General features: G+C 42.5%; 1 protein-coding gene and 1 pseudogene across 2 annotated transcripts in view; both read right to left on the minus strand.

Moving 5' to 3' along the window:
• Positions 1 to 20,395, minus strand: part of LOC102980498 (recombining binding protein suppressor of hairless) — a 131,793-nt gene extending 111,398 nt beyond the window's left edge. Inside the window, exon 1 of one of the 2 annotated variants that reach the window (XM_024119303.2) lies at positions 20,154 to 20,395. In XM_024119303.2, the coding sequence (XP_023975071.1) occupies positions 20,154 to 20,173 (20 nt within the window). In that variant the 5' untranslated portion in view covers positions 20,174 to 20,395. The remainder of the gene's footprint in view (positions 1 to 20,153) is intronic. The other variant, XM_024119306.3, reaches the window with a different exon arrangement.
• LOC102980768 (H/ACA ribonucleoprotein complex subunit 1-like) lies at positions 683 to 4,919 on the minus strand (annotated as a pseudogene).
• Positions 20,396 to 22,221: the final 1,826 nt, after the last annotated feature.

Below are 22,221 nucleotides of genomic sequence, written 5' to 3' on the forward strand. Positions count from 1 at the left end.
TGAAGTCCTAAAGTGCTAAACTAGTGAGCGTTTGTGTTTATCCCATTTGCCCTCTTTGTAGCATGTGACACAACTGACAAGTTTCCCTCCTGCTAGAAGTACTCTCTTCATTTCTGTGATACTACTGTCTAGGTTTTTGTCCCACCTCTTCTATTATTAGTTTTCCTTTACTAGTTTTTACACTTCTACCCACTCCTGAAGTATTGATGCTCACCAGTGGTTTGTCTCTGCTTAACTCCACCTCTCCCTGAGGAGATTCTGCCCACTCCCAAGGTTTTAATTAACATCTAACAGTCTTCAAGTATGTGTGTACAACCTTGACCTCTCTCTCCTGAGCTCCAGGAACCACACACATAATTTATATATGTAACTGGCCACTGGATATCTTCATCTAACTCTCTCACAATGGCCTCAAACAAAACATGTTCAAAACCAAAAACCTGGGCTTCCCTGGTGGCTCAGTGGTTGAGAGTCCGCCTGCCAATGCAGAGGACACGGGTTCGTACCCTGGTCAGGGAAGATCCCACATGCCGCGGATCGGCTGGGCCCATGAGCCATGGCCGCTGAGCCTGTGCGTCCCGAGCCTGTGCTCCGCAACGGGAGAGGCCACAGCAGTGAGAGGCCTGTGTACCGCAAAAAAAACCAACAATAACAAAAAACACCAAAAACTCCCCACCAACACTAACTCTACTCTTCTACTATGCCATTTATCACAGTGCCATCTAATCTTAACAAATGGCACCACCATCCCCCACCCCAACAAAATGTGTAAAGCACCACAGTTTTTTTCCTTCTTAACAATTTTTTAAAATATTTATTTATTTATTTAGTATTTATTTATTTTGGCTGCACCAGGTCTTAGTGGCAGCATGCGGACTTCTTAGTTGTGGCATGCATGCGGTATCTAGTTCTCCGACCAGGGATTGAACCCGGGCGCCCTGCATTGGGAACAGAGTCTTACCCACTGGACCACCAGGGAAGTCCCTTGACAAATTTTTAATAGCTCCAAAATCTAGATATATCTGCCAAGACTCTATTCACTCTTACAACTTACCCTAACCAGTTATACTAAAGAAATAAAGCCCTTCCCTGTCTTTTCAAAAGGCAACCTGTCTTCACAAATTTTGTCACTAGATTCCTTTCATATATTTAAAAATGACTTCAAAAATACAGATAATTCTTGCTACAGAGTAAATATAGCTTACAAATACAAAGTTTTTAGAATCCTAATAGTTGACTCGTGTTTCTGAAATTTTAGGAGCATAAGTATACATGTGGATCCCCAATATGCGTTTGTTTTAAAATGTCCAACAGGGGAATTCCCTGGCGGTCCAGTAGTTAGGACCCTGCACTTTCACTGTCAAGGGCACAGGTTCAATCACTGGTCAGGGAACTAAGATCCCGCGAGCCACGCAGCGCGGCAGGGCCAAAAACAAAACAAAACAAAATGTCCAACAGGAAAAGGAAAACAGACACATTAAAAGGGAGAATATAATCCTATTAATAGCAAATAAAAGCTCACATTAGAGCAGAAAAAATATGTGATTTTGTCATTTTAAGTAACTGTATCACTGTATTCTCTGAAAATCTTCCTTGTACACAACAGAAACCTATCCTTAATCCTAACAAAAACCTACCAATGCCTCAAAGCACTGGATGGGCTAGTCACCTGACCAAGCAGAAATGAAAACAGCACTGATGTCAGAGCTAATGAAAGTCAAAAAGTGGAAGAGGTAGCTAAGGAATCCCTGAGAGGATAGCTGAGGCATCAGTATCCATTACTAGGTGATTCCTCTCCCAGGAACAGACTATCTTCCTCCAGGAACGTGGGAATTATATATACTCTCAACTTTTGTAAATTCTCAAGTTCACTAAGTCATTTTAATATCTACATCATATTCTATTGTCAGGTGTCATCTTTCAAAAGTATACCAAGTTGGTGTGATTAGGAAATCATCCAACATAAACAGGAACCTCAGTAGCACTGTTAGGGACCAGTGCTGGAAAAGCCATCTGTTTATGGAAATAATACTTCCATTTCCCTAGTGATTATAGCTACCAGTGACAACTGTAAGATCCCAAGAGAAGAAAAGAAAATTTAACTGCCCAAAACTTTAATTATTCATATAAACTAGCCAAGAAACTAAAGTTAAATGTTACACAAAGGGCTCTCTAACCCCCTAATATTTTTTGGCTAATTATTCCTTTGGTAGCCCACATCTGCTCTGCTAAAATCTGATTATGAATCAGAAGTAACTCACTGGGAATGCTTTTTTTTTAACTTAAAGGAATAAAACTTTATTTTAAAAATTCGAATATGCTTCAAATGAAAGCTGCCCCTTCATTAAACACCCACAAGTTTCAAGCTTTGTACAAAACATTAGAACACTTGTTCATACTCTTTTAGAGCAAAATTGCCTGTTCTGCCACACTTATTTTTTCTTGACATTGACGTTTTAGCTCCACTGTCATAAAATGACCAGTTCTTTAAGATTTGATCAAGAAACAAGTTTCTGATCCACAGGAGTAGATCATGAGGTTAATGCAGAAATCAACTGGCGAAGTTTCTGTCAACTGTTAATACTTCACGTCCTCTTCCACTTCTGAAACCACCACCTCTTGCCTCTCACACCTCTGCCACCTCCTCTTCTTCCTCCTCCTCGACCTCCCTGGCCACTGCCTCCTGGAGATCCCTTCTCACCTGAGGTTGAGGTAGAAACCTCTGCAACGGCAGCGGCTTACATGGATCTATATAAAACTTCTGTAGTTTTTTAAAGGAAGATGCCTTCATGTTCTCTGACAATTTAACTGAAAAAAAAACCTCTAAGCTGTCCAAATATTTCATCCACTTTTCCAATTTGTTCTTTGTTTTCTAAATAAACTGGAGCACTGAAATAAGGCACCTTATTCTCATCTGTGGAACATTTACAAACTATGTCATCTTCACAGGGGTGCAGGAACTCTCCTAATAAAACTACTTGCTCTGGAGGTCCTTGGTCCTGGCCTTTGTTAAAACCTCCGCGGCCGCCCCTCGTCCAAATCCTCCTCTGCCGCCGCCGCCGCCACCGCTGCCGCCGCCGCGACCTCCGTCTCGGAAAGACACGCTCCTCTGCTCCCACCGGAGCCACATGCACCTCAAGCGCTGGGAATGCTTTTATGTCTAAAAGTAATTGTGGATAATAACTACAATTCACAAAAACTGTTATTTTTAATGTGCATAAAATCCTGTCCCACCCAATAAAAGAAGTTACTGTCAAGGTCTAAACTCTCTTAACTACGAGGAAAAATGAGGCAATTTAACAACAAAAAAGTTCATTGTAACAGCATATTCAACCTGTACTTTTTGAATATCTTCAATACTAAGCAATTTGGGCTTCCCTGGTGGCACAGTGGTTAAGAACCCGCCTGCCAATGCAGGGGACATGGGTTCGAACCCTGATCCGGGAGGATCCCACATGCCACGGAGCAACTAAGCCCGTACGCCACAACTACTGAGCCTGTGCTCTAGAGCCTGCGTGCCACAACTACTGAGCCCGCATGCCTAGAGCGGGCGCCCATGCTCTGCAACAAGAGAAGCCACTGCAATGAGAAACCCGTGCACCACAATGAAGAGGAGCCCCTGCTCGCTGCAACTAGAGAAAGCCTGCAAGTGGCAAGGAAGACCCAATGCATCCAAATATAAATAAATTTATAAAAGTAAATAAATACATAAATAGTTTATAGGTTTGCAAATATATACTCTAATAACTTCCTAAATACTGACTATAATCTCACATATACAGTTATGGGGTTTTTTGTTTTTGTTTTTTTTGGTCAGGGAGCCTCACTTGTTTCAACTATCACTCTACCACTCTTTTTTTTTTCCTTTTTTTGAAATAAATATTTTCTAGAATTCTTTTCATTGGAGAAATTTATCTTCTAGATATTTTGATAGAAAATACCAAGGCTCACCTTCTTTCTCATAACTCAGCTCCAGGTGTGAGCTTTAGTATCTCAGAGTAAAACTACTTTTAATAATTTATAGTTAACTATTTGGATCTGCTCAATAACGTATTAAAACCATATACTTTTGAAATGAAAACAAGTATACACACTGTGCCTAAAACTATATGTATGAGCTAATCATACCAAAAGGAAAATATTTAGTTCCAAAAAATCCAACATTTAAACAGCAGACATAGGTAAAGCATCATCCATAAGTGCTATTACACACAGTAACTGCTGAGGGCAAAAATATTTGATGACAGAAACCATGTCCATAAAACAACTAAAATTACAATTTACCTTTACACATATCCAAGTAATACACTTAAAGATCATCAAAAAGTCAAGCACAACATTCCAAATTCCTTCAAAGTCATAAGAAATAAAGAGCAGTAGCAGAAATGACTGCTCCAAAGATTCCCAGAATAGAAACACTCTCTCAATTTGTACTATCCTAACTCACTCCCCTCAAAACACATTCACCCTTAGGGAACAAACACAGAATTCATTGCAACTGTGGCTACAATTTGTAAGCAGCCTTTCATTGCTCCATAAAGGCTCATCGTTGTAGAAGTTCATCAGTTTTTAAGCCACATCCACAGCTGCTGTCTTAGTAAGAAAAACAACAAAATTTGACAGCAGAAACTTTAAAATAAAACAGATTTACAGAAAACAAAATTAAAAGTACTCCAGTATAATAAAAAGAATTAATGTATCTAGAGTACCAAAAATATGAGACTCGAGTCATTTTTCATAGTGATACCTTTCATTTACATGTTGTGAGAATTACTCTCTAAGCTCTCTGGCACATATAGTATCATTTCTAACTTAAAGCCTAGATCAAAGATATCATTTATGCAGAAAAGAAGCAAAGCAGGGATATTACAAAATTAGTTAGTGGTGAAGAGAATCTATTTCATGACCACCAGCCTGTGTTCTTTCCACAACCTTCCTTCCAAAATCATATTCTAAAATTCAGAGGCAAAAATCCCACACAAAACTGTTCTAAAAAAATATCTATTGAAAAGTCTACTAAAAAAAAAATCCTGCATAAACCAATTCCCTAGTCAACTTTACCCTCCTGCCTCAGATCTATTCTCTGCCTGGACTGAGGGAAGGGGCTCCTGTGGTTAGTGAGCACAGCCAATCATGTATTGATGGATGACTAAGCATTAACTACATATGGGGAAGCATTATCACATATTAGACTGCACAATCACTAGAAGACGTTCATGGCAATGGAATTAGAATCCAGAGACATGAGTTTGAATTTCAACTCTCCCACCAACCAACAGGTGAGCTTGCTTAAGTTTCTGTAAAACAGAGGAACACTATCTTCCTCACTAGAGGATGGCAAGGGCTAAATGCAACAACAGACCTCAAGGCTACTGAACACCATATTCAGGTAATAGATTATATTTAAAACACATTAGATGAATCTGTATTTATACCAGGGGGCTTATAAAATTTTATAAGTATAACACATAGTAGTAAAAGTAGGACTTCAAATCAAGGAGAAAACAACAGACCATTCAAAAAGTGATGCTGTTAGAACACTTCATTCATTGAACAAATACATACTGAGTACCCACTACATGCCAAGCACTATATTCTGGTGGGGAAGAGAAATAAATAAAAGGCAAATAACATATATTGTTAGAAGCTGACACATGCCAGTGAGAAAAATAAAACAGGGAAGGAGCATATAATGTGGGATTAAAAGTAGGATAAATGTAGTAAAATCAGAAAGCACTAGAAAGGAGACCAAGAAAAAGGTGCCAGTGAGGTGGGAAACTAGAAGTGTGGTATCCTAGAAGGCAAAACAATGTTTGAACAAGACATCAAATGCCACTGATCAAGTCAAGTCAAATAACAGTTGAAAAAAAAAAACCTACTACATTCACCTGTGTGGAGGGAATTGGTAACCATGAGAAAAGCAGTTTTGCTGAAGTGGTCCAGACAAAAAGCCTGGTTGGAAAAGGTTTAGGGGGAATGGAGTAACAGTAACTGGAGATAGAAAGAACTCTTCATACGAAGTTTGTTGCAAAGAGGCATAGAGAAATAGGAACTAGAGGGGAGTGCAGAATCCAGAGAAGAAATAACAGCATGTTTGTATATTGTCAAGAATGTTTCACTAGGGCTTCCCTGGCGGCAGCAGTGGTTAAGAATCCGCCTGCCAATGCAGGGGACACGGGTTCGAGCCCTGGTCCAGGAAGATCCCACATGCCTCCAAGCAACTAAGCCCGTGCACCACAACTACTGAGCCTGCGCTCTAGAGCCCGCGAGCCACAACTACTGAAGCCCGTGCACCTAGAGCCCATGCTCTGCAACGAGAAGCCACCGCAACGAAAAGCCCGCGCACCACAACGAAGAGTAGCCCCCGCTCACCACAACTAGAGAAAGTCTGCACGCAGCAGTGAAGACCCAACGCATCCAAAAATAAAAATAATAAATCAATAAATTTATTTTTTAAAAAAAGAATGCTTCACTAGAAAGGTAAAAATTGAGACCAGAGGAAAGGCTAGTGGGCTAACCAATGTCCTAAAGTAGCTGAGAAGGGAAGGGATCCAGGGCACAAGTAGAGAGTTTGCCCTAAAGTTTGGAAGTATACTCACCCCACTGTAAGCAGTGCATTATCTCTGGGGGTTGGGATTTAAGTGTGAAGAGGAACTATCTTATTCACTCTATACTGATTTCAGTTTACAAGTAACATGTATTAGTCTAAATTACTTTTTAAAAAACTCAAGACAGGATTTTAGGATGGTGGTGGCAGCAGCAGTTTTTCAATCTCTCCAAATAAAAGAGCACCTAGGCAACAAAATCAAAATCTATGGACACCATTTACAATAAAATTAGGTTGCCAAGTAACCCCAAACCTCTAAATACTAACAACTGTACACTAGCAAACCACCAACAGCCATAGACTAAAGAAGGAACGGACAAGGTTATGATAGTGGTCCAACCAGGAGATGAAGCTGACCTAGAGAATAAAGCAATGGCAGTGAGCAAGGAGAGGAGAGCCCAGAATATGAGACAAGTAATCTGGAAGCAGAAAGGGAATGATTTGGTCATCAACAAAATAAGAATATACAAGAGGAGGAGGAAAGGAGGAAAATATGGAAGTTCATTTTTACCCACTGGATGAACAATGGCATTAATAACAGATATCAAGCCTATTTTATAAGATGGTATAACAGGTATAGTTGGTAGAAAAAACATGTTATTTTGGAAAAAAACATGTTATTTTGGAAAAAACAAGTTTGGTGGGCCTACAGAACAACCAGTAGTAGTTTTAGAAATATGGATCTAAACATCTGAGGTGATGATACACGTATCAAGTCAAAGAATAGATAAGACAAAGAGAAAGACAAAGATTGCAGACCACAATATTTAAGACTAGAGGAGGAATAGGTAGAAAAGATGGAGTGTCCAAGAGATAAAGATAGTGTCTTATTAGTCATGAATAAAGACACCATGGTCAACAAAAACAAAGGAGGCAGAAAAATTAAACAAGGTTTTGGGATCCAGTTGAACGGTTATTTATTGATGGCCTGGGATGAAAAACCAGATTTTAACATTTAACAAAAAAGATAAGTGGTAAAGAAAAGATCTGGCCCTGGCTTGAATGAGAAATAAGAAAGGAAATCAACAGTAAGCAATTCTTACAACAGCCTAGTCTGGCAGCCCCTTGCATACACACATTTGATCCTCACAAGAATTCTGAGATATGCTCCTCACTTTACAAATGGAGAAACTTAAGTTACAACACAATTAGGTAACTTGTCCAAAGCCAAACAATGTGTATACAAAATAATTAAATGACCTGAAAATTGGTCTTTAGGCAGAAAAGGAATAAGACAATAGATAAAAACTAAAAACACAAATAGGAGAAAGAGGATTAACTGATTTAAAATCATCCCAGGAGTACCTGACAAGATTTTTTTTTTTTTTTTTTTTTTTTTTTTGTGGTATGCGGGCCTCCCTCTGTTGTGGCCTCTCCCGTTGCGGAGCACAGGCTCCGGACGCGCAGGCTCAGCGGCCATGGCTCACAGGCCCAGCCGCTCCGCGGCATGTGGGATCCTCCCAGACCGGGGCGCGAACCCGGTTCCCCTGCATCGGCAGGTGGACGCGCAACCACCGCGCCACCAGGGAAGCCCTGACAAGATTATTTTTTAAATGATACAAAATTTTACTTAAAGATTAACGATGCTACTTCAGAGAACCTTCTGAGTTCAAACACTAGTCAAGAATATATATTTATTTTTAAAGTAATGTAATAGAGAAGAATATAATAATCTACTTTTCCTTAAAGCCCTGTGTTAGGCTTACCTATGTCTGGGACTGTCTTGCCACCTAGTAAAGAGCTTGGAAGATTTCAAATGATTAACATTTAGGTGGAGAGATAAACAAAAGCTCTCTGAGTACATGGTAGTGCAATGACAACGGCAGAAGGGAAGCTGTGTGAACTTGGGTTAAATCACTAAATCCCTGACCCTTGGACATCTATAAAATGGAGATACTATCTCCCTTCACAATGTAGTTGAGGACCCAGTAGATATTCAACAAAATGTCAGTTCCCTAAGCCCCTTAAATATGCTGTTTCCTAAACTACTGACATCTTTAATATATCAACAAAATAGAATGTTAGCATTTCCATTTAAAACAAAAAAAGTTGCAGAATATACTCCCAAATTGATAACAGTAGTTAATTTCCTGGTGGAAGACTACAGTGGCTCACTTTACATGACATATTTAAATAACTTTTGAGTTTCTTATAACAAACATTATTTTTCCAACAAGAAAAACAATCAAGATGAGTGTTTACAGATGACACTAACTGGCCCTTAAGGAAAACTCCCACTCAAGATAGTCACTTCCCTGAAATAATTTTAGAAACAAGGTAAAATACAATGAAAAAATAAATCAACTGCACACCTAAGCTACCATGTGAACTTAAATTGTAATGTAATTTAAACGGTATTTAATGTACCAACTGACAACTTCCAGGACTTACAGCTAAGAAACTAGGATTAAATGAATAACATGCCACTAAATTCTGTATTAAAACGTACCCATCACACTATAGCATAGGGGAAGGCCAGGATGAAAAATACTTGTTACCAATAATCTGGAAATCATCTTTGAAAGCTATGGCTCTCCAGGTTTGTTTTTTAACATTACAACAGTGAAGCAACAACCCCCACTAATTCAGTACAATCCATTTAATCAAATAATGACACTCATTACTATAAGCTGTAAGTAAAGTACCAAACCAAAACTACCACTACTATCTTTGGAATGCGGAAATGGATTTAATTCACTTCCTTGACATTTGGATAAGCACAGATGACAGACACAACAGATTTAATGAATTCCATAGTCAAGAGTGTCATATTGTTTTGACATAAATACACGAAAAAAATCACTGTATGAAAATCATCAGGTTCATAAACAAGCCCATCTTTCAGTATATGATTTCAAGTTGTGGCCTCCTTCCCTATATGACAGTCTTCTTTTTTTCTCAATCTCCCCTCCTGTCCATTTTCTCTTCCAGAAGCTTTGGAAATAGCCAGCTGCTATTTAGTGCAGGTGGCAAAACTAAGAAGCTAAGGAGGCAAGAAGCAGAGACTGGAGTGAACCAGGGGTAAGTGAACCCAGGCAGTTCTTGCATAGGGGCAACTAAAGCAGACTGGGTGAGGAGGTGTGCAGTGAGAACAAGTGTGTGGCCACCCTGGTCAGTCACAAGTACAGTACAAGATAAAGAACGCAAGCAGCAACAAGAACAGAAAAACAGCAAAGGAGGAAAGAACAGGCAGGCTGAGAGCTGACCGCTTATTAAGCAACACTGGCAGCAGCACTCCTGCGCTTGGGGCTGAGAAATTTGTATTCTTGGTCTAAGCCCACAAAAATAGGGGGAAGAAAGTATTTTAAAAAACAAAGTGCATGTAACATTAAAAGGGAGCTGCGTGGTATAAATACAAAAGAGTGAAAGACCGGCATAAATCTCTCCCCTTAAAAAACAAACCAGAACAAGTCTCAGCTCAGGTACTGAATGTGTCTCAGCCATTAGCTAATTGTAAATTATTTACGCTGTCTCTGCCTACGTTTAAATGAGTGGTTACTTTAGAACATATGATTAACAAGGTCTTTTCCAGGTCTGAAGTTTCCTGAATCTAACGGATTTAACAACCTGTAACATTTGTCACACAGGATGTAGTTACTTTCTATGGTATGTTTGTTACTCCACAACAGGGAGAGCACAATACACCACGATATAAATAAGGGAATACAGAATCGTGTCCAGTATCCCTACAAGACCACACTTCATCATCATCTTTCATTAAATCCAGGAACAAACAAATTCCCAATCTTCTCCTTTAAAGCAATCCACAAAGTCTTAAGAAAAAACAAGGCCTAAAATCTAAGCACCAGGCTTCACTTTAAATACACTGAGATGGGGCTTCCCTGGTGGTGTAGTGGTTGAGAGCCTGCCTGCCGATGCAGGGAACACAGGTTCATGCCCCGGTCTGGGAAGATGCCACATGCCGCGGAGCGGCTGGGCCCGTGAGCCATGGCCGCTGAGCCTGCACGTCCGGAGCCTCTGCTCCGCAACGGGAGAGGCGACAACAGTGAGAGGCCCGCTTACCGCCAAAAAAAAAAAAAAAAAAACCAAAACACTGAGATGGGTAATTTAGTCACTGTGAATTTTAACTGAGCTTCACTTCAGCTCCTTTTTACACGACATATTCTAATGCCATTACACTTTTCTGTTTTTCAACACGCTGAGGTTTCTATTTGCTATATGTTTAATATCCCACTTCAAAAAGTATAGTCCAGAACTGGCAGAAAGCTAAACAATAATCCAGGGGGTCAGTTTATCAGTGGGCTCTACACACAAAAGCCAATCTATGCTTGAATTTCAGCTTTATCACTTAGACTAAGTGCCACCTAGTGGCAAGTATTGTATTTTATTAAGTCCATTCAAGTCAGGTTCATCCAGCAAGTACAAACTGGCCAATAGCAGTTGCTCCACAATTATACAACAAAAGTAAGTCTTTACGAAGCTCGCTGATAGATTAGATAAATGGATATAGACAGAAGGAAAAAAAAGATAATACAGGAATATTTACACAATTTACACAATTTTTACAATATTTGCACAATTTCTGCAATTTACACAATTGCAGAAAAATGTTAAATGTTATAGCAGAAGCATGCAAAAATATTCAGTATTTATTTAAAAGCTAAAAGAAACAGTTATGTAGGTTCTCTTACACCTGTTCACCTCACTCACTTTCCCACCTGTAAATACTTCATCACCCAGGTTTCAATCGTTCAGTTTCCCCCCACCCCGTCCCACCTTCTCGTCCATGCTTCTCCCCATCCCCATCTAATATCCTTTCAATTCTATTCCAGAAAGGGGGAAGAGGAGAACCTATTTTTTGAGCACCTACTACTCCCAGAACTGAGTTAGGCATTTTATATCCTGTATCTCATTTAATCCTCATATCAATACCATGAAGTATTATTTTCTCCCACTTTTCAGACAGGGCAAGACTTAGATTAAGTGACATGCTCACAGCCACAGATTTTATCTACTGCATCAATTCCAAAGCTCCCTATACCACCCTGCCCCCAAAAGTGCTGCTTTGTTCCTTCCATTCCTAGGCCTTCCAAGATCAGACTTTGCTCATACATATTTCTCTTATGTTCTCCATCAACTCCAATCTATTTTACACTACAACTGACCCTCGAGCAGCACTGGTCCACTTATATGAAGATTTTTTTCAGTAATGAATACTAAGTACCATATGACTCAGGCTCGTTGAATCTGAGGATGGGGAACCATGGGTACAGAGGAACCTCAGGTACCTGAAGGTCCTACTACAAGCTATTCACCCCAACCCACCCACCCCCCACCTGTGTTATTCAAGTGTCAACTGTATCTACACCCAGTCTCACCTCTTCAAAACTCGGTCAGTGCCCCCACCATCCCTGTTTGATATTCAAATCCTTGGCTTAGCACTCAAGGTCCTCTAAGAGGCCCCAACCACTTTTCTAGCTTTATTTTCTACCACTCCCTATGATCTCTCCTCTCGAATTAAAAGATAATCATTTACACCCATGTTCCCACCAACATTATACCTCTGCTATACACATATAATCTCCCTTATTATCTGTGTACTTTCCACTAAATCATGAGCTTCACTGGACCATTTTTTAGCCATCTTTAAAAGGTTTTATACAGTGGTCTTATACCTATTAAGTGCTCAATAACTTTAATAAATACATTATTAAAACAATTATAATGAACCACTAAAGCATGGTTATACTCTTCATTTCCCTTAACCATTCCTTCATGTCTGGGGATCTCAATGTTTCTACCTCTTCCACTTGGTGTATGGATCAGGAGTTCTGTACAGAACTACATAAATTTTTTCCATGAAAAAGTTCCTCATACTCAAACCAAAAGTTAAATGATTTGAAAAAGTATGCTGGGAACAATGGAGGCAATAAAAAGTTCAGTGGTTGCAGGATGGGATAAAGGAGGAGAGAGCAATGGACAGGCAGAGCACAGAAGACTTTCTAGGGCAATGAAACTACTCTGTTTGATACTACAACGGCACATACATTTGTAGATACGTTATACATTTGTCCAAACCCACAGAATGTACACCAAGAGTGAACCCTAACGTAAACGATGGACTTGGGGAGATAATAACGCGTCAGTGTAAGTTCATCAGTTATAACAAATGTACCACTCTGTTGGGGGATGTTGGTAATACAGGAGGCTATTTGTGGGGCGGGGGGGGGGGGCAAGGAGTACACAGGAAATATCTGTACCTTCCCCTCAATTTTGCTGTGAAGCTAAAAATGCTCTAAAATATAAGTTCCAATTTAAAAAAAAAAAGGAATTCCCTGGCGGTCCAGTTGCTAGGACTAGGCGCTTTCACTGCTGGGGCCCAGGTTTGATCCCTGGCAGAGGAACTAAGATCCTTCAAGCTGTGTGGAACGGCCAAAAAAAAAAGTATTCTGGATAAAAAAGCAAGATCTTAGTGGATCTGCAGTTTTCCAAAAACGGAATACCACTGTTCCAAAAGAAGTTTAAAGAAAAAATATATAACACTGATTCTCTATTTTATAAGGCAACTGATATTGCAGTTATACAACACAATCTTTACAACACTAGTAAAAAATAACAGGGTTTCATAAAGTGATAAACATTTTTCCTAGTTATATAAACTTTTTATGAGAAACTATTCTTATTCATTTACAACTCTACCATCTAATTAAACAAGTGCACAAAAAACATTAGTTCTAAGGCCAAATTAAAAATATGGAATATAGATGGGACTTCCCTGGTGGTCCAGTGGATAGGACTCCGCGCTCCCAATGCAGGGGGCCAGGGTTCGATCCCCGATCAAGGAACTAGATCCCGCACGCATGCCGCAACTAAGAGTCCACACGCTGCAACTACAGATCCAGCCTGCCACAACTAAGACCTGGCACAGCCACAATTCATTAATTAATTAAAATACTGAATATAGAAAAGAAAGCACGGGAGGGGAATTTAAAAGGGTCAACTTGATTTTCTAGTGTATTCCATCTCACATCCAATCAGCACAGCATTTTCATTGCAAGCCTTTTGCAACTTAGGATACCCAAGATGCAGTGGTTTCTATCTTTTCGTTTTTGTAAATTTAAATAATTTAAATATTCCCAAAACTGCCATGAACTTACCAATGTGACTGAAAAGCTGCCATGCTTATCACTCTTCATTGTCTCAACACAACAAACCTACACAAATATTTATACAGATAAGTAATTACTACCAATTATACAAACCAAGCCAGAGTGTGTCCAATGCTTGCTTTTTCCCCAGTAATAAGTTGTGTTCAGGAAATGCATTACCCTTTTCACACCATTAGAATATCATTTCACTCCCTGAAGCAGAATCAGGCCTGATGAGACATAAGTGACATCATGATGTTGTACCAGGCCTAACAGGCATCCAGAACACTATGGGCAAGGTGTCCTGAGAGATGGTAGCAGCTGGGCATTCAACATTCCTACATCATTATGGCTGTCCAAGCAGAGAAGAAAAAAGCAAGAAGCAGACCCCCAAAAGTTGGGGGTGACTCAATGACAACATGCGTAGTCAAGCAGTAATGTATCAAATATGTCTGCTCAAAATGCCAAGGCATAGATTCAAAGGGCCGCAGTCCTTTGCACTAAATACACTGCTGCCTTCCTAAGACATGATCCACAAACCACAGGTTGCAATATAAGAAAGTTCATCTTGAATCCTGCCTGTGAAAGGTTACCAAAAGAAACTGATTATTAAAATTAAAGTATTTGTGGGGCTTCCCTGGTGGCGCAGTGGTTGAGGGTCTGCCTGCCGATGCAGGGAACACAGGTTTGTGCCCCGGTCCGGAAGGATCCCACATGCCGCGGAGCGGCTGGGCCCGTGGGCCATGGCCGCTGAGCCTGTGCGTCCGGAGCCTGTGCTCCGCAACGGGAGAGGCCGCGGTAGTGAGAGGCCCGCGTACCACCAAAAAAAAAAAAAAAAAATTAAAGTATTTGTATACAGTGCTTTACTATTTACAAATCACTTACACATCCATTGTTTTGACACCCATTTTACCTTATTTGATAGTCACAATGTGTCCAGCAGATAAACACAACAAAATTATCATTCCTTATTTTATAGAGGTAGAACCTGAAGCTTAAAGAAATTATCTGTAAGTAATCTATCCACAAAACCTGAGCCTTCCTGAAGATTATAAACTTCTTATTTGGTTCAATCGTGTGGATCCCCCAAAAAAGCAGCCTACAGTGTCTTAAGGTTTAATGCATGTCCCTATGCATCTAAGAAGTATTTAAAACACTTAAAAATAATGAAACCTTTTGAAAAACACTGAATAGTCAACCATACAAAAAACAAAATATGATATTTAAGCTTGTCAGTTTGTACAAACAACATGCTATTTTCTAAAAATCCAAAGGAACTTTTGCCTAAGAATTTTACTACAGTGCTGTCAAGGGCTATAAGACTGTCTTTGACTGAAAATATCAATTCCTTTGGGTACTTCAGCAATTAAATACCCTACAGAATCAATATATTCCCTGTACACATCAAATTCTGCTTACACGAACCATGTTGCATCATGGTTTCAAAGTTCTGAGTCCTTTGTTCAAAAAACTTTTTACTGAGTCCCCATCATGTTCTAGACACTCTTCTAAGAATATATAAATTTTTTTTAACGTTTTCTGTCATCAAGTGACCAACAGCCTTTGGGTATGACAGACAATTACAATTCACTATGACACTTCCAAGTGAATTATACCCAGTCCTTTAAGAACACACGGGAGGGGTACTGAACCCAGCCTGGTGGATCAGGGTAGAATATCCTCAGACCAAAATCTTCAATAATAACCTACCTAACACCAGCACTTTTCAAGCACAGGGATACATTAAACTGTGGAGCCCATACAAGGAACTCCAAGTTCTTGAATATGGCTGGAGAACTGAATATGAAGGGAGAGAAAGGCAAAACAGTTCAGCTGGAGAAAAGGTAAATGAAATAGTTACAGAGGACCCTATATGCCGTGCTAGCTAACATTTTTTGAGCACTTGCTATATGCCAGGCATCCAAAAATGTTTTCTTGCATTTAATCCTCACAGAGAACCACTGAGCTAAGAATAATTACCTTGCAACTGATGGAGGAGGCAAGGAGAGGTTAGATCGTTTGTCAATCTTATAGATGTTTTAAGTGGCAGAGACAGAACTGGAACCCAGTTCAGATTAAATCCTAAAAGTGAGCTCATAAACTCTCCACTCCGCTGCCTCTCTTAATGAAGGCTGCTAGGGGGAGCCATTGAAAGGTTTTTAAAATAAGGAGTGAAGTGATCAGATTTGCTCTTTAGAAAGACTATGTGGAAGTTGGATAAAGGGGGTGAGTCTAGAAGCAGAAAGAGGAAGCTGCCAATGTCTGTAGTAATCCAGGTGAGAAACGATGAGAGCATGAATTGTGGCAGTGAGGATGAAGGAGACAGATTCAAGAGTTTTTCAGGAGGGAAAATTATTAGTTCTTAGTGATTAAACATAAAGAGTTAGTGTGAGAGAGAAAACCTGGCTTGGGGAACTATTGGGACATGACATAATCTACCAGGAATAGAGAAACAACTGGTTTTGTTTTTTCAATAAATATCTACAGAGTGTCTCCCAAATGCAAAACACTTTTCTAAGCCAAAGGTCAAGTCTGAAATTATGGTCCTGGTTGTTAGAAAATATCGAGAGTAAATGACAAAACATTAAAAAATATAAGGTATATTGAAAATTAGTCACTACTATTAACAGACTTGGCCTAGAGTCTAGTGAAAACATTTTGTGCTACCATTTAAAACAAAAGAGTACCACATGCAGAAAACAAATCAACAGAGGAAAGGCATCCCACAATTTTAAAATGTGTTATTACATTTGAGTTTAACAGATCTTCACTCTCTTACACAACACAAACACACACACACCACCCTGTAATGTGTTTTACTTATCCCTCTCCCTCCTAAAAACAGTATCAATTTTATTACCCTAACTATAATATGTATTTGGGGATTTTTCATCCCACTATCACCACTGTGATTTGCCAAGAACTTAGTTCATAACCTCCTACGTGATTTCCTATAAAATATGACCTACTTCACATTGGCTTAATTCAGTAACAATTCCTAGATTTTTTAACCACACCTTTCATCCAAGGATGCTCTCTGCAAATCCTAAGGCACAGCAATCCTGTGCAGATGTGGCAAGTTACTACAATTCCCATTTTACTACATAGTTAGGAAACTGGCCCAGGGGAAGTAGAGTAACTTGGAAATAATCACAAAGCCAGATGCCAAAAATAACAACTTTTAGCCAATCCATGAGAAAATACTGCCCCTAGTTGAAATAACATGAAATTTAGTATTAGGAGGAAACAAAATGCGAATAATGTTTTAAAGCCAAGTCCTGGGGATTTTTAATATATTTTTAAAAATGATCAAATACTAGAATTAAGTTTGTAAGAATTTTCAAACACACTATTTTTTTCCCTAATACTTTATCCATCCAGAGCGCCAAAGATTATTTAATGAATTACATCTGGCAAGAGTAGCTTCCCTCCCACCCCCAAAACGTTTTTTATCTTAGCCACTTAAGACACTGATAGAAATCTGTGGGTATAGAATAGGTAAGTTTTAAACAAACCTATTTAAGAAGCATATATTAGAATAGGAGTGAAAATACCCCAAGTGAGCCTCTTATATTTTTTTCCTGAAAATATACCCTCTGCAGACCCATCTGGAATACGCATGGACAATAAATTTAAAGCTTTAATAGTCGATACTCAAAATGAAAGTTTCCCAATTACAACTAATGCTGTATGCTTCTAAATATGATGCTATTTAATATAATTTAATAAAGGTAGTTTTATTTGGTCATGAAGTAAAGGTCTTACACGATTTAGAAACAAAAAAACACAACTTGATTTTTAAAAGTTGCTTTTATGAGGTTTGTGTGATCATTCTTATCTGCACACGTCAGAGCAAAATACCTTCCATTATTACAAGGTATTTGCTTACAGTCAGAAACAACAGTGTGTGCTCAAGATTTCACCTTCAAAAAGAATGATGGGCTTCCCTGGTGGCGCAGTGGTTAAGAATCTGCCTGCCAATGCAAGGGACATGGGTTCAAGCCCTGGCCTGGGAAGATCCCACATGCTGCCGAGCAACAAAGCCCGTGCGCTACAACTACTGAGCCTGAGCTCTAGAGCCCGCAAGCCACAACTACTGAGCCCACGTGCCACAGCTACTGAAGCCTGTGCGCCTAGAGCCCGTGCTCCACAACGAGAAGCCATGACAATGAGAAGCCTGCGCACTGCAACGAAGAGTAGCCCCCACTCACCACAACTAAAGAAAGCTTGTGCACAGCAACAAAGACCCAACACAGCCATAAATAAATAAATTTATTTTTTTTTTAAAAGAATGATTATGCCCTAGGAACAAGTAAGGAAGACAAATGATTATCGGTGGAATCCACTCATGGAACCCAGACTGCAAATTTTCACAGAAGCCTCACATATCAATCATGAAACATGATTTTCCATTAATTAAAATTCAAACTAATTCATACTAATTCTAATCACAGCCTTAAAAAAAAAATGCTTTCCTCTCCACCAACATTCCTCACACTTGTATATCCTCTACTAGTAGCACTTCATGTGGTTTACAAATGAAATGACACTCCAAGTGATTTTATGGATAACGTATCTTCTAAAAGTAGTGATCAGCTAGTTGGGGCGGGGGCGGGGCAGGGGGGGTGTGGGAGGTGTGTGTACCTCCTGAACAGTCTACTCAGCCTAGTAATACTGGTAAGTGTAATATCTCTTATTCCAGCACCAGAATATCCAGGCCATTTAAACACACATACCACCCTCCCCCAACTCCCACACCAAACTCCAAGCTTTTAACATTTCCATAACAATAAGCACTCTGAACAAATTAAAGCTCCTTTAACACTAGAAGTGCCGTTACCTTAAAGACTATTACTTAAATGTCTTTTAATTGCATTTGATTAATGCATTCCACAAAGATTCCAGAAGCAGTATTCATCAACCCAAACTGCACTCTTAAGCGCTTTCCTTGTTTCAGCTTCGAAGATGGGGCAGAAGAGCTGTCATAAATCTACAGAGCAAAAGCACGTAACTGTAAACTTATCTAAAAATTAAGAAAAAGTAAAATATTTATATCAAATTTCCAAGCAGGATGCCCTCCCTTTTTCCTTGCGAAGCAGCAGTTACTGGTAAAATAGCTGAACTCTTGAAAATCCTGAAATTCTCTACCCCAAACCAACATTCACAAGTTTTTTAACACCAAATACTCAACTGCTATGCACGTACCAAATGAATATCCAACGTAACAACTGAAACTATTCTCGCACACCAACAGAAAAAAAACACCTTTCGTCTCTACAACACCTTCAGGTAACCCAGATGCAAAGCTACGACAGCTGCCCTTGGCCTAGGCCATCAGAAACCAAGGGGCGGGAGGGCGGGTACTGGGGGTGGGGGTGGGGGAATAACCAAAAGACCTTTTTCCAGGGCTACTGTTGCCAAGCAAAACAACCAGGGGCCCAAAGAGACCGCGAAGAAAACTGGAGACACTGTAATCCCGAGAGAAAGGGGTGGTGGGGAGGTGTGCACGCAATCCCGAGAGAAAAGGGTTCGGAGAGGAGGAGCGCTGAGGAGGAAACCAAGTATCCCCACGCATCTTTCAGACGCACAAAAACAACAACAAACCCTAGGGTCTGTCTGTACTTAGGAGCACCAGATGGAGTCCCCGGGGCTGAGACAGTTCAGCCGACAAACACCGTGGGTAGTGGATAAATCAACCGATGATGGGAGGTGAAGGGGGTACCAAGCGAATAAACCACTGGACGGGGGAGACAAAGCCTCCGGGGGTGATCAAGGACCAAGCAGAAAGGTGAGAAGGAAACGCCAGAGAGAAATAATGGGAGAAAAATTAGAAGAAAAACAGAAATCTGGTACCTGGGCTGTGGCAGGTCACTGAGCTACCGAACAGAGAGGGGCACAACAAAGGGGCACAGGAGGAAGGACAACTGAGGGGAGGAGATGGAGAAGGGATGCGGGGCGCGACGGGTCGGACAAAGCGCCCAAGGCGGCGAGACAAAGGGCCGGGGGTAGAGAGTCGCGGGGGGCAGCGGGGAGAGACAAAGCGCCCGGGGCCGGGGGCACCCGCCCGGCGAGAAGGCGACGACGGCCTCAAGGAACAAAGCTGCGCGGGGCCGGGAAGCAGGGCCCGCGAGCGGCGGCGCGGAAGGCGCGCTGCGGGCACGGAGCCCGCGGGCCCCGCGCGCCGGGCTGCACTCACGCCCGCACCCGCCGGCCTCGCCGCCGTCGCCGCCCGCCCTCACGCGCCGGAGCCCGAGACACAGCAGCGCAGAGCGGACAGCGCACGGCCACACGCCGCCGCCGCGCTCGGCGCACGCTACACCGCCCCCGCGGCCCCCGGACGCCAAGCGTGCCGCGGCCCTCGAACCCGCCGCCCGCCGCGGGCTGCGAGACGCCCGCAACTTTCCCGGTTCCCAGCGCTCCGATTCCCCCAGACTTACCCTGTCACAACAGGCGCCATCTTCCACAAACTCTCGCCAAAACTCCAACACTCGCGAGATTCCCCCTGACGCCTTCCCTGCTCCCTCTCCCCGCCCCTTCCCTTTTTCCTCACTCCTCGATTCCACCCAGCCCCCGCGCTCCCTTTCCCCTCGCAGCAGCCGCGAAGAGCCAGACGCCTCGCGCCGCCAGCGGAGCAAGGGATACAGCTCACTGCCTTCCCTGGAAACCTACCCAAGAGATGGAGCATGCGCAGGCGGCTCCTCCGCGGGCGAGCCCTCCATCTGGTCCATGGGGAGCGCTCCGGTTATCCGGGTTTTGGGACGCGCCCTGAGGGACGTATGTGGAGACTCAGGAAAACCGGAGGGGATTACAACGGGGACGGAGAATGGAGGGGTCAGGAGGCGGAGCCGAGGGAAAGAGCGGAGGGGTCCTGGGAAAATCTGCCGCGTTTCACAGGCCTAGATGAAACACCTCCTCAAATGGGTGTTTTCCAAGTGGCTTCCCGCTCACTCTAGTTCCCAGCCCTTTTCATTCATTCAAACGTTCATTGGACGCCTCCATTATGGTAATGTCAGCGTTAGGTGCTGGAGCTACAAAAATGCCTGGAGTTCGGACGAGTGACAAACCAAGAACTATCTTAGTTCATTCGACCCCCTTGCTAACAGACAGACAATATTACAACGTGGTCCGACCCTCCAGAACTCTGTAAATGAACAACTTTTGCAGTTGAGCTCTATTAGAGCCTTAGCTTTCTTCTCCTTGGGTGTGAAATGAGGTCAGGCCAAGGCCTCTGGCAAACACACCCCTACTGTATCCACTTCGCGTACACACGCCAGAGCACCGCGAAGCTTTCTCCAGAAGTGAAAACTGCGTTGTAATTGAAAGCCACCAGTCCCCCACCCCGCACTCAAGCCAAATGTTTTGCTTGGGCAGAGAGCTGCCTGTTGTGTAAATCTCCCTAGGATCTCATCGCAGCCCCCAGACTTGTGTGAACCCAGATGTATACGGAGACAGACTGACAAGGTCCTCCCTTGGGCCTGGCACAGACAGTCGAGGACGCTGCTCGTTGCCCGAAGTGCATCTCAGACAATCTAAACCTGGAAGCCCCCGAGCAAACTTGGCCCGTCTGGGCACTTACTAGAAAGTTGCAGGACCCGATCCCTACCTCTTCCTCCCTACCTGCAGCACCCCTTTCTTCCCCCCACCCTTGCCCTTTCAATTCCTAGAGATTCCCAGATCCAGCACTGCCTCCCGCAGGGAGCCCCAAAACCCGGAGAACTGGAATCCAGAGCGCGAAACCTGCTGAAGGCGCTGCAGGATTGGCGCGGCACGAGCGAGCGGCACTGCGCATGTGCCCAATGCAGGCAGCCCAGTCTCACGCTACACCTCCTTCCCACCGCCTTCCACTACTCGATTCAGACACAACACGGGCCGTGGGAAATTTCTTAAACCTCGCGAGAACCCTCCTACTGTTGCCTATGCTTTCGCTCCAAATCTCGCGGAGCCCAGGAGGGACAGGTGTTTGTCTACAGCAGCTCCCGGCGCTGTTCGTGCCGCGCGTGCCCGGGCGGCGGGCGCGGGCGGGGTGGGACGGGAGCGGCTCTTGGAGGAGGCGCGGGGGCGGGCTGGGGGGTGCGCGTGGCTGGGAGCGTGGAGCTGAGCGCGGCTGGGAGCGCGAGGCGGAGGGCGACTGGGAGGGGCCCGACGTCTCGCACACACACGCTGCGTGACGCTTTGTGGAAGGAAAATGGGGGTGGTGGCGAGGCAGCTTCTGAAAGAAGGGGAAACCTGGAGATTAGAAACTCCTCCTGGTGTGGATGGTAAGAGGTCAGACTCTAGGGCAGGAGGAGCCCCAGGCCGCTCCCCGGGGAGGTTTCCTGTCGCTCTCCACGCGCCTGGTACTTTCCTAAAATGTTTTTGACGCCGCGCCCCCGGCCTCCGGGAGCTGACGGCCCCCAGGGTCGGGTTTGAGTCATGCCTCTGAGTCACCCAGTCTGGCCACCACTTTACTTGCTTTAAAACAAGTTTGGATTCCCTTAGCTACTCTCTTCTAGCGAATGGTTGTTT

Source organism: Physeter macrocephalus, chromosome 7 (genome assembly GCF_002837175.3).
Source record: "Physeter macrocephalus isolate SW-GA chromosome 7, ASM283717v5, whole genome shotgun sequence".
Taxonomy (NCBI): Eukaryota; Metazoa; Chordata; class Mammalia; order Artiodactyla; family Physeteridae; genus Physeter; species Physeter macrocephalus.